The following is a 13,218-nucleotide window of genomic DNA, read 5'->3' as shown; positions in this document are numbered from 1 at the left end:
AAATCCCTGCTGCAGTGTGTGCAAACCTGGTCAATAACTACAGGAAACTTATGATCTCTGTAATTGCAAACAAAGGTTTCTGTACCAAATATTAAGTTCTGCTTTTCTGATGTATCAAATACTTATGTCAAGCAATAAAATGCAAATGAATTACTTAATCATACAATGTGATTTTCTGGATTTTTGTTTTAGATTCCGTCTCTCACAGTTGAAGTGTACCTATGATAAAAATTACAGACCTCTACATGCTTTGTAAGTAGGAAAACCTGCAAAGTCGGCAGTGTTTCAAATACTTGTTCTCCCCACTGTATGTGTAGTTGATGCCATGACACAATCACTCATTCCACTAACATTTCAAACAACCACCATATAAAAATTGATAACTCAACTATCCATTGGCAGTAGGGAGTATATGAAATGAATACTGACCAGTAGCATTGAAGCATTGGGTAGTGTTTGAGCACAGGGTGTCACAGATGGCTGAGGGAGTTGGATGGAGAGGAAGAAAGACTATAGATGCTTTGAATATAGATTTTGTCTGATTTTCAAGAAAGATCAAGTTAACACAGAAATACAACAAGCTAGAATACTGTAATGGTCTAATGTAAAAGTCTGAAGGTCAGGGGAAGGAGTAGCTACCGGTAATTTAACAGTTACCGGAACATTCAGTAATTTAGGTCATTAACATGTAATCTATGGCAATCTATTCAAATTTGTAATTTATACTTGAATAAGTTTAAAAAATGTTTATATATAGGATTGAATTTTATATCTGTGTCCATATTGTCCATGAGTTTCTAGTGGATAGACCATATGGTTCAAGACAAAAGCCTAATTAATGAAAAAAGCATCTTATCAACWATGCATTATTTTCATTTAACTCTTCGACCTATTGACTTTTCACAACTGCCACCAATTTAGCACACAAACATTTACTACAAAGACATATTGACATAGTAAAATACATTWAAAAAAAAAGAAGGATATTCATGCTGAAACCCTTTATCAAACACCAATGGTATTCACTAAGTTGAAGGTKTATATTTAGGATAAGGTTTTACAGTTTCGTCATTCTATTTCTTATTTAAAAATGATCTTATCACATGGCAAATAAGGCCACACAGAGGGCCAGAAATAATTACAGAAACCTGTGATAAACTGAAGTACCCAAAAAGCCCCCCCCCCCCTAAGAAAGTTTGTAAAATTCTGGCAGTTTAATGGTAGACTTAAAGTTACCAGTAATATGCCCTCCCTTTGCAACCCTAGGATGGAGTAATAAAGTGGAATGGTTACCCTTGTCTGGTAATCCCATAGCAGATATTCCAGGTGAGTGGGTTAMGTTGCACCTTAGACACATCAAGGGAACACAGGTAGAACAGACACTACCTACAGAGAAATATATAGAGAGAAGGTTGAGGCGGAGAGAGGGAAAGGGATGGAAGAATGACAGCAGGGATAAAGGGAAAGAGAGAGGTGTGTGTGTATATAGAGGATTGGGTCACAGGAGACAGAGAAGGGGAAAAAGTGAAGGCTTCAATAGTAACTAACATAAATCCAGAATATTCACCAGGTAATATTAAACTGGATTTTTTTWAAAAGGGAAATGGGATTGTTCCTTACTGATCATGAGAAGGCTAGCAAGTGAATACAAGCCTGTCCCTGTCCTGGCCTTCATTAGTACCATCTGACAAAGATGAGATGTCAGTCAGTTTCTATTCATTCAAAAAGTTAATCAAAATAGAAATGGGTTCAAATGTAAATGAAACCCACAAACAATATTTAATTCAGGACATTCTCAATGTCAAAAACCTAGAAATGTTACTAAAAACTTTAAAAATAAAACCTGTTCATAGGATCATTAAATACATTAGCCTACATCATTACATTGAATCAAATATGTTACCTCTTGTGCTGGATCTCTGGTCATGCACGGAGTTCCCTGGACGAGGAGTGAGTGAGCGTCTCTACAGAAAGCTATTGTACACTGTGGCTGATATAAACACTGATATGAATGCAAATCACCTCACCACCCACAGCCCACGGCACCAGACAGTAACACAAGCRATATACAGATAATACCGGAGCATGTTTGTGCCCTGCTTGGCACCTGGAGTTTGATGTTCATGGAAAGGAGTGATAAGACTGTCGGTGGTGCTATTGGACTGTTTTACAAGATTCAGAACACATTTAGTAAGTAGCCTTGCCCGAGGAGCAAATATTTTGTTTCTGTAGCATGAGGCAGTTTGATGGACCCGCTGGACAGGACTCTAGTCTATCGCATGGCCTTACCTTCAATCTAGCTCCTTAATGCGGAGTGCCAAGCAGAGACGCATCGGGTTCCATTTTTACACCCTTTGGTATGATTCAGCAAGGGATTGAACTCCCAACCTCGTGGTTAGAGTGTCCACCCTAAGGCCATTGAGTTGGTTTGAACAAAATGCCAGCGGTCAAACCTGGACATGGCTACAATATTTCATAACTTGGCATCATGTCTGCCTCCAACACATATTTGCACATGCACACACACTATAACTCATGAAAGACTGATGTCAATGCACCTCTTATCAGAATTAATTGCTGACTTTATAGTTGAACCATGCAAATTGCATGTTGACTTCCAAAGGATCAGGAGCCCTTTTCACAGACAGCACATTTMAAAAAATTATGAGCAGTACAGTACAAAAGTACACTGCATCATGGGATATGAAGTTCAACTCTCCTCACTACCTGTCAGTCTGGCTCTGAAGCCATAAAGGTCTGTTCTCTGGACTTCAGATTCACTTCCTCTGTGGCCACCAGAGAGTGCTGTTGATCAAACAAATACAGTTACCCATCACATTTCTCCCCCTTTCGGTCTCTTTTACCATTTAAAACTTGCAGTGATTTGTCGTCATTTATTCAGGCCTGCCTAACTGAGGATAAACACATGTTTCTCCTCCCAGAGAGCTCAAATAAATCAATTCCTATTAGTCTGGGCAGGAGAAGGAAAGGTCCCCTGACCCATATATTCCTGTTACAGCCTCTGCTCTGCTCTCCTCTGCTGATGGAATGGCATTCTATTGGCCTGAGAGATTACAGCACTGTCCCCTAAAGCAGCAATGTGGAAGGGCCACATCCTGCCTCATAAAAAAAAAAAGAGAATCTGTTCTGTAAACGTTGGTTTGTTACACGAAAACCCACACTAGTACGAAAAGGTCTACTATAAGAGAGACGAGCGGCTTTTTCTTCATTTTGATCACGCGCCGGACATGCATTTAAGGTCCACTTGATTGGCTCCACTTGATTGGCTCCACTTGAATGGCTCCACTTGATTGGCTCCACTTGAATGRCTCCACTTGATTRGCTCCACTTGATTGGCTCCACTTGAATGGCTCCACTTGATTGGCTCCACTTGATTGGCTCCACTTGAATGGCTCCACCTGATTGGCTCCACTTGATTGGCTCCACTTGATTGGCTCTACTTCATTGGCTTTTAGATTTGATCCATAGGTGTTTCTAGTACCATGCCCTGAACTTTGACTTGGAGAGAGGCAAGGTGAACGAAATTGGTGATCCAAACAGTTTATGTAGGTAGGCTATAGCCCTATGTCTGAATTATAACAGGTATTCTTATGTTTGTAAATAGTATGTTTTCTTCAAATGCATCTTTCCTTTTCAATATTTGCAGACTCTTCAAGCAGTAGTTTATCTTTTTAACTGCTTTCTTATCAAACACTTCTCTCATGTAGTGCTATGTAAAAACATTTTAATTCAGTCCCAAAAGCTTTTTACCCGGAAGATGGTGGCCTTCAGTGGGCTCTGCCGAAGTCTTTCTCGCCTGGCGAAGAGAACTGCTCAGTACAAGTTTGGGAAACTGAACACCTACAACAATACCTGTCCACCAACTCAAATAAAGGTATGCCTAWTTGTAGAAAGACTCAAACAACTCATTGGAATTTTTGGAAATAAATTWGACAATTTTTCTTCCGGAAATATTTACTTTGAGTAGCCTATTGAATGTTTTTAAAGTATTTGACTGGATGTGCCTTTATCCACTGGCAATTATAGGGCTGGCTGGTGACAACGCTATCTCTAATGGGGTGGGAAGCGGAGTCACAGCTCTTGTGGTTGGATTCACAACCTGTTCTCATAATGCGCTGTTGGTGCTATATCCGGTAGCTATATTTGCTCAGGCAAGTTTTCACCTGAGTTAAGTCTCATAGCCTACACTGTCTAGTCTGAAATACAGTAGGACAGGAACACAAGCACACCACCCACATCAGAGTTTCTCAAGAGCCAAGACGAGAGCAGTTTTATCACTGTAACCCTGCTTCCCCTTTTGCGGCCCATTGCCACAGCAACTCTTCCCTTTCAGACAGGAAATGACAGGGAGTCCTGAATGAGGAGGATCTAAGTGTGTCAGTGCAGGGTGGTTCACTTTGCTGTGACACCCTCAATGGGTGATCATCATTTTGGAATCCCACCGTTACTTCAGCCATGTCTAAGAACATAAAGACTCTGGGTGTTCCTGGTGTTGGTCACATGGTAAGTTGTCAGTTTCTCTGTAGACTTGGGTTGAATTCAGTGAGGTGTAATGTTACATACTTTTCAGATAGACATATATMATGTGAACAGACCTGCATCTCTGCCATGTACAGTAGGAGTCAACTCAACAAAATTCTATCTGCAATGTTCAAAAACTGCCCTATCTAGAGCTGGCCTCAAGTCAAGGTTTGTTCTGGGTCACCTAAGGATCTATTGGCAAAGCGCATGCCCCACCCACCTCAGGATCTGTCTTTTTCAGCCATCTATTTCCTGTGTATGAGGGGTGCAAAATCCATTTGACACAAATCTCGTAGGATTGATTCCTTTTATTTTACTCCTGCAACTCTTTCATACTCTTGTTTGTGCCGATTTTGATTTTATTTTTTTCTCATAAGGTTTAGCCCCTTTTTTCCCCTTTTAATTTTTGCCTAAAATGACATACCCAAGTTTAACTGCCTGTAGCTCAGGCCCTGAAGCAAGGATATGCATATTATTGGTACCATTTGAAAGGAAACACTTTGAAGTTTATGGAAATGTGAAAGGAATGTAGTAGAATATAACACAATCTGGTAAAAGACAATACAAAGAAAAAACAACCGTTCTTTTGTATTGTTTTGTACAATCTTTGAAATGCAAGAGCGAGGCCATAATGTATTATTCCAGCCCAGGTGCAGTTTTTGATTTTGGCCACTAGATGGCAGCAGTKTATGTGCAACGTTTTAGCCTGATCCAATGAACCATTGCATGTCTGTTCAAAATTTGGAATCGAGACTGCCCAAATGTGCCTTATTTGTTTTAATAACTTTTCATGTTCAAAATTGTGCACTCTCCTCAAACAATAGCATGGTATTATTTCACTGTAATAGTTACTGTAAATTGGACATCGCAGTTAGATTAACAAGAATTTAAGCTTTCTGCCAATATCAGATATGTCTATGTCCTGGGAAATGTTCTTGTTACTTACAACCTCATGCTAATCGCGTTAGCTCAACCGTCCCGTGGAAGGGACACCGATCCCGACGACGTTACAGCTGTGAAAGTGTTTGTAATGACCTGTCTGTGTAATGCCTGAAATGGGATACATYGTCTTTCCGTTGAATCTTTAATAACGCTAAAGCTTTGACAGGGATTTACCAAAGCTGCTACAAGACAATGTTGGCTGTTAGTGAAACCAACYAGGCATCTAAGCCACTGTCAAACAAAGTATACAGACATTGTTTACAGATTGCCCTCCTCAGCGATATCACATCCGATCTCTATGGCATGTGCTGTTGTCCCTCTGCCTCTGTGGCGCAATCACTGATGACTGAGTCACATAACACTGGGTGTTGGGTGGTGATGTCAGGGAAATGACTCATATCCTCAGGAGGCTGTTGAGACATCTTAAGTGAGTCCGGGTGGATACGAGAAGTGACCTGTGATTGGAGTGCCCACGCTCAAAGAAATGCATGCTTATGATGGTCTCATGGAAGGACTTGTCATAAGGACATCTTGTCATAATTTGCAGCATCATTGTCATCACTATTGTACACAACACAGTGAGTTCCAAGGATCTTGTCATTCATCAGAGACCGTATTTATAAAGCGTCTCAGAGTACGAGTGCTGATCTAGGACTAGTTAACTTCGTATCTTAATGAACAAGACATGGACAGAGGGGACCTGATCCTAGATCAGCACTCCTACTCGATGCTTTATGAACACCTMCCCAGAACCAGCACACTCCTAGTGGACTCATAAAGTTATGTTTGCTCATCTTAGCAGTTAGCATGCACCTTATGCATGAGGCTGTAGGATTGCTTAGGTCCATCTGGTGTGCTCTGAAATGTAGAATGTCTGCTTGTCTTTTGTTTGCATTCAGTACAGCATGCACATTCCTGTCCCGACTTCACCTTTCTTTGGGAAAGAACATGAAGTCTAAGCTTCACTGCACCTGAAAAACAAACATTCTCTGTCCTGAAAGCTGAATGAGAGCAGTACAGTGACATCCACTCTTCCTGTGTGAGCTGGGGCCTTGCCTGCTTGAGTGCTCTAACGTAGAGGAGAGCTGTCAGAACAAAGACATGCAGCTATTTTTCTTCACTCACTTCCTGATGCTGCGTTGGTGTGTTTTTCACTTCATTCACTGCCTGAGATTTCTCATTGTCAATGCCTGGTTGAGTGATTGTAAGATTTTTCCTGTTTTGAATGGTATTCTGGTCTATAGCGTTGGTCTGTTTCTATTCCATGAAGTTGGTCTCCACTTCTACATTACTGACTTTAGATTTTAATGTCTGTGGAACTGTGTTTTGTATTGATGGATCATGTGATATTGTATTTGACTGAGACTGACACACTTTCCCCTTACTTGTCTCTGCAGAGCCAGGCAGTGTCAGATGGCGGTAAGCCTGTGTGTGTTTGTGCCTGTCTGTCTCTGAGCTGTTTCTCAAATATGAGCATGCCTGTGCGGGAAGTAGTGTCAGTCTGCTACCCTGAGGCTTCGGGGTGTGTATGGTTTTTATTAGTGTGTGTGTGTGATTTCTCAGAGCTGAACATGTCTGGTCGTGGCTGTGCGGGCAGTTGTACCAGTCTGCCAGGGGCCCAAGGGGGAGATGCCCAGGCCAGCAGTGTCGTCAGCTGGGCTGTGTGCTTCGAGAAGCTATTGGAAGACCCCATGGGAGTATGCTACTTCAAGGTGAGCCACACACACTCACCTTCAGAAATCATTGCTATTAATTGAGAAGAATGATTGCTTTCTCGCCACTCAGCAAACGCAAACATGTTTTTCTCAGAGTAAAGCAACGGGAGGAGTCATACAGCAGGCCTTTAAAAAAATATATATGTTTTTTAGGAGCACTAGAATTGGTTTTATTTGTTGATTGAGCCTATGTGAATTCTAGCTTATTCTGAAGAGCATGCTGTGCTCTAGAAACCTAATAACCCTTAAAATACGTTGTTTATTTTAAAAAGCTAAAATGTTAGACCGTTGCGTCACTCAAGAGGCCTAAGGCACTGCAGTGTTTAAGGGGTAATTACAGACCTGAGTTCGTTCCCAGGCTGTCACAACCGATCAGGAGTCCCATAGGGTGGCAGACAATTGGACCAGTGTCGTTCGGGTTAAGGGAGGGTTTGTTCGAGGGGGCTTTACTTGGCTCATCGCGCTCTAGCGACTCTTTGTGGTGGGCCGGGCACCTGCAGGCTGACTTCGATCATCAGTTAAATGGTGTTTCCTCTGACACATTGGTGCAGCTGGCTTCCGGGTAAAGCGGGCGGGTTTTAAGTGTGGTTTGGCGGGTCATGTTTTGGGGAACGCATGACTCAACTTTCACCTCCTGAGCCCATTGGGGGAGTTGCAGCGATGAAACAAGTTCATCATTGGGGAGAGAAAGGGGTAAAAAAAAATGTTAAAATACCTGCTAGCTGAGATCTACTGCTCAGATTTAAAAACAAATGCAAGCCTATTAAACAATAACCTATTTAAAACAGTTGTGCAGTAGGCTAAAGGCCCAATGCATTATCCCTGCGTATTGGCAGGGCAATTCAAGCATAGCCAATGTTTTTCTCAGACAATTAACAATTTTTAAACTTGAGGTTTATGATCACACTGGTAACAGATCACTTATATTATTTGCACCACAGCTGAGTAAGCATACATCGAAATGATTTTTATTTTACCGGACTGATGCCTGTATCTGATTGGCTAGCCGTAGACCTATAGATGCATTTGATTTACTCTCTGGGCCTGCGGGATATGGCAGCGGTACAGCGACGCCTGATCATAACTCACAAATACAATTCCAGGTTGTACAGCTAAATATTTTGGCGCATATGGGCATTTTTTAAATTGTATTTAGTGAATAGGTCATCTGTTGACAAGATCTGATGGGAGCTGTATGGTAGGTCATCTGTTCATCAGGTCTATGTTGTCACGCAGGCCTTCCTGAGGTCAGAGGTGAGTGCGGAGAATATCCTGTTCTATCAGGCCTGCGAGAAGTTCCGGGAGATTCCACCCAGCCGGATGAAAGAGGTATGGGCTTATTCCTCTGTCTTCTCTTAACTAAATGGTAACAGTTGAATAGATGTGTTGAAGTAGGGACTGAGGAAGGAGAGTTGCATGTGTGTCTGTTTGGACCAGATTGTGGAGCTAGACTGATGTATGACTGGTAGACAATTAACAATTTTTAAACTTGAGGTTTAAGATCACACTGGTAACAGATCACTTATTATTTGCACCACAGCTGAGTAAGCATTTCCCTATATAGTGCACTACTTTTGACCAGGGCCCTAAATGGGGAATAGGGTGTCACTTGGGACTCGTATTATTCCCATAGTTAAGTGAGGAGGCTCATGCCATCTTCCAGACGTACCTGTCTGACCACGCTCCCTACGCTGTGAACATCGACGACACGGCTCGCGTGGAGGAGAAGGACCTGCTGAAGCCTACAGCTGAAATGTTTGACAAGGCCCAGAAACAGGTCAGCTCTGCTGCCATCTGCCTGCCGCATACACAGCTCACACAGACCAGCTAGCTAGCGCATGTTATACGCTTGGAATTCAGTTCTGTTTGAAGGAGATCGATGTAGAGCAACTCAAACTCATGACCAACTCTAGTGTAATAGTTTGGAAAGTCCAGTGCCATGCCAGTAACTGGTGTCTGTCTGTTTGTCCCTCCCTCCCTGGGTCAGATTTTAAAGTTGATGAAGATGGACAGCTACAGGCGCTTCGTCCGCTCCCCTCTTTACCAGAAGTGTACCCTGGCCAGTGTGGAGGGCAGGCCACTACCCAGCATCCCCGCCGAACCTACCAGCACAGGATCATGGGAGAACATGGCCACCTTTAGCTGCTCCCTCAATGACCGCAAGAAGGTGGGATGGATGAACTTCAACAATGACTATGAAAGCAATGTTTTGACCGTTAATGAGGGACATTTCCATTATTTCATTTGGATGTGTGTAATCAGTGTGGTTGTGTAATAGCTTGTAACCTGTGTTCAGCAGAAGGATAAGCAGCGGGAGAAGAGGGGATCGTTGGGAGGTAGGCTTCCCCTCAGCCATAAACCTACAAATCTCTTGTCTAACTCTATCTGTGATATTCTCTAGTTTGTTTACCCTCTGTCTGTTTCTCTGTCCTCCCCCGTCACCCKCTCCCCTCTCAGTAGACGGGTCGTACACTAAGGTGAATGTGTCTCGTAAGGACTATCGGATGTCCAACAGCAGTGTAGAGGTAAATTCATCATACTTGGTCATCTGGGATGTGGGAGGAGATTAGTTAAACAAATATAGACATGGAAGATTAAGTATAACCATTCATTCTCAACCCTCCCTTCTCTCCTCGTACTCCCCTCTCCCTCACTCCTCACCCCCTCTCCTCCTACTACACCCCTCTCCTTCACTCTTCTCTCCTCCTGTTCGCCTCTCTCCATCACTACCTCTACTGCTCCCCTTTCTCCCTCACTTCCTTTCCTCCATCTGCTCCCCTTTCTCCCTGACTTCTCTTGTCCAGAATGGTCGCTCTGGTCCCTCAGACCAGGGGCAGGGTGATGGTTGCGGTAGTGTGGAGGGAGGTTACTGCTGTGTCTACCTGCCTGATGGCAGTGCATCCCTGGCCCCCATATGGCCCGGCCTCCCCCTCAGAGAAATGCTGTCTGGCCTCTGTGAGAAGAGAGGCTTCCCCCTCAAAGACATCATTATCTACCTCCATGGCAAGGACAGGGTGAGCCAAAATGGGAATTGTCTTCCAGCCAGAGGTTTAAATGTTGTCAACAATGCTCACTTCACCTCAACATCCTAAATGACAGTTACCCATATGTCCTCCTATAGAAGCCCCTATCTCTGGAGCAGGACTGTTCAATACTGAGGGACCAGCAGGTCTCCCTGGAGCTGAGGGTGACGTTTGCGTGAGTCATCTGTCACTTCCTCTTTCTGTCTTACTGACCCGCAGTGTTTGTGTGTTTACTGTGTTGTGCTTGTGTGTGTTTACTGTGTTGTGCTTGTGTGTGTTTACTGTGTTGTGCTTGTGTGTGTTTACTGTGTTGTGCTTGTGTGTGTTTACTGTGTTGTGCTTGTGTGTGTTTACTGTGTTGATGTGCTTGTGTGTGTTTACTGTGTTGTTGTGCTTGTGTGTGTTTCAGGTTAGAGGTGGTGTTCACTGGTAAGACAGTGGGCATCATGGTGAAGTCCAGTAAGACTCTGCAGGATGCCCTGTCTGCGGTACTACAGAAACACCAACTCGCATCACACCAGGCCCGGGTCACCATGGTGGGTGTGTATGGACGTGTTTACCTGTACTTGTGGGGACGAGAAGTACCAATGAATAGTAAACAAACACRTTTGACCAACTGGGTACATTTTGTTCATACCCTTAAGGTCAAATGCTATTTCTAGGGGGTTTAGCGTTAAGGTATGGGTTAGGGAAAATATGATTTTGAGTGTGAGGTTTGTGTGAACATATCCCGTTTTGCAGAGTGGGAGTGACGTGTAAACATCCCTGTATTGCAGAGTGAGAGTGATGTGCCACTGAGCATGAGCACTAGTGTGTTCAAACTGGCCAATAAGAAGCTGCAGCTGGACAAAGGTGAATACATACAGATTAGCACACACATGCTAACTAGTGCATTGTCCCGATGGTGGACAGGACCAGGCTTTGTTCTGGTGTTGTGTATCCTAACTGGTGTTCCAGACCTTTTTAAACTCAGTAACCACAACTGCCTTCACTTTGGATAAGTGGTCACTCCCTGAGGACTAATCATTACTGTGAGTTACTTGGGTGTGTCTTTTTATGTTTGATTCTTCTATGTGACTCTCAGGTTTTCCCAGATATCAAACCCCATAATGTGTTCAGTAGCCTATCTATGACTTACTGCTGTGTTGTCTTTTCAGTTAGCAGTCCCAGGATCAGTGGCCAAACTCCAGTCACACAGGTGAGTCCTGCACTGTTGACAGCCAGGATGTTTGGGAGTCCAAAGCTTAAAGTAAAATGTGTGTGGTGTTCTAAACCCTTTTCAGGAGAGCGGTAGATCTCCAGTAGGCCCAGAGGTCCACGTGTCTCCCCAGGCAGACGGACCCGGAGCCAAGCCCAGGGTCAGGAAAAACCATGAGATGGAGGGTACGAGTCAGAACCATGGGGTCATGGCTTATTTACTGCACCTGTCTTGGACTAAACCCTATAGACTACCTAGTAGCTTTTAATAGGAATAAACCCTATAGACTACCTAGTAGCTTTTAATGGGACTAAACCCTATAGACTACCTAGTAGCTGTAATGGGACTAAATGCCATAGACTACCTAGTACCTGTACTCTTAAGACTCACGTTAGCCCTAGTCTGAGACAAACTTAATGTATTTCTCTTTCTCCATGTCTCCTCCCTCCTGTCTCTCAGTGATGATAGAGCTGTTGTCCAGGGCCCAGGCCTGTAGGGTGGATGACCAGAGAGGCCTGCTGACCAAGGAACACCTGGAGCTGCCCCGGTTCCTCCTGAAACCCCCTGTCCACGACCAGGAGACTCAACAGGGGGAGGCTGGAGASGTGACAGGGGGATGGAGCCCCCACAGACACTGAGTCAGAGAACCATCCCACTCCCACCCCTGTTGGAGCAGCAGAGCCTGGAGTCTGTCACTCATCAGGTTCCAAGCTCACAGGAAACGTGTGTGGGGGGAGTTGGTGTAAAATTTAACAAACTGTATACATGAAGACCCCAACTATTAAGAGGGCAATAGTCTAGCACTTTTGCCTATGATTGTCTAAGCTCAGAGACATGTCTTATCATACCTTTTGTACAAAATGAAATGCCAAGTCTGTTATAGGTTCCAATTCCTCCCCTGAATTCAGTTCTTTTGGAATCAAGGAATGACTTCATTCACGAGGGTCTTGCATCTCTAAGTTTAACTTTTATATTTAACTAAGCACTTTGAGTACATGTTCTTTGATTTGAGATTTAACTGGTTTTATTTTAGCACTTCTCTTGTGAAATTTTAATTATCTGGCATTTAATACTTTTGAGCACATCATTTGCTGTGTTTGCACTTTGAATGCTAGGTCCTGAATGCTAGGTCCTCTGTGATGGTCAATCCCTTGAATGCCAGGTCCTCTGTGATGGTCAATCCCTTGAATGCCAGGTCCTCTGTGATGGTCAATCCCTTGAATGCCAGGTCCTCTGTGATGGTCAATCCTTTGAATGCCAGGTCCTCTGTGATGGTCAACCCTTCTGTCTGTGTTATCAGAGTGCTATTCAGGGTCTAACTTCAGTATTAACTTATCTTTCCATGCATTACACATTAATAAATCAGGTATCATTGATCTATGTACCTCTAGCTGACTGGTTACACATGTCTGTCAGTGTAATGTCTCAAGGACAGACTACGAGCATCCAACGTAATTACACACTATTTTAGTTCTCTGATCTGAGTCACGTCATCTGGATTTAACATGCCACTTGGGCTGCGATTGGTTGGTCACCTGTCTAGGAGCCAATCGCAGCTTGGCTTCATCTCCATAAACGTGTTGCTTGACGGTGCCCCTCTAAAGCCACTTCCCTTGTGTCTCTGGACGGGAATAGTGTGAAATAGATTTGAAAGCATTAGTTATTACACAATTCATTTTTGTTCAGTCAAAGAAAGACAATACTTCAGTACGAGAAATGTAAAAGTTAATGGAGTAGTGTCTTCACCTTTTTATATTACACACACCGGACTGATCAGAGGATGCACATCTAGTGCGGG

The 13,218-nt window shown here is 43.4% G+C and overlaps 1 protein-coding gene and 1 long non-coding RNA gene across 2 annotated transcripts; one reads left to right on the top strand and one right to left on the bottom strand.

Moving 5' to 3' along the window:
- Window positions 1–203: 203 nt before the first annotated feature.
- On the bottom strand, window positions 204–2,452 carry LOC111966992 (uncharacterized). Its single transcript, XR_002877708.2, has 4 exons — window positions 1,904–2,452; window positions 1,621–1,684; window positions 1,294–1,386; window positions 204–480 (listed from the first exon to the last, which is right to left on the bottom strand). It is a non-coding gene; the product is annotated as an uncharacterized lncRNA (long non-coding RNA).
- Window positions 2,453–3,495: 1,043 nt separating this feature from the next.
- On the top strand, window positions 3,496–12,796 carry LOC111967377 (regulator of G-protein signaling 14). Its single transcript, XM_070444736.1, is given in 17 exon segments — window positions 3,496–3,570; window positions 3,755–3,895; window positions 6,882–6,903; window positions 7,048–7,196; window positions 8,436–8,528; window positions 8,833–8,976; window positions 9,187–9,366; window positions 9,496–9,535; window positions 9,660–9,724; window positions 10,004–10,213; window positions 10,321–10,397; window positions 10,632–10,758; window positions 10,999–11,074; window positions 11,380–11,420; window positions 11,506–11,605; window positions 11,880–12,030; window positions 12,032–12,796. Coding segments are annotated over 16 exon segments (1,734 nt in total). The 5' UTR covers window positions 3,496–3,570; window positions 3,755–3,778; the 3' UTR covers window positions 12,174–12,796.
- Window positions 12,797–13,218: the final 422 nt, after the last annotated feature.

Source organism: Salvelinus sp. IW2-2015, linkage group LG8 (assembly GCF_002910315.2).
Source record: "Salvelinus sp. IW2-2015 linkage group LG8, ASM291031v2, whole genome shotgun sequence".
NCBI lineage: Eukaryota > Metazoa > Chordata > Actinopteri > Salmoniformes > Salmonidae > Salvelinus > Salvelinus sp. IW2-2015.
Note: the sequence above shows the minus strand (reverse complement) of the source record. Positions and strands in the feature narration are given on the sequence as shown.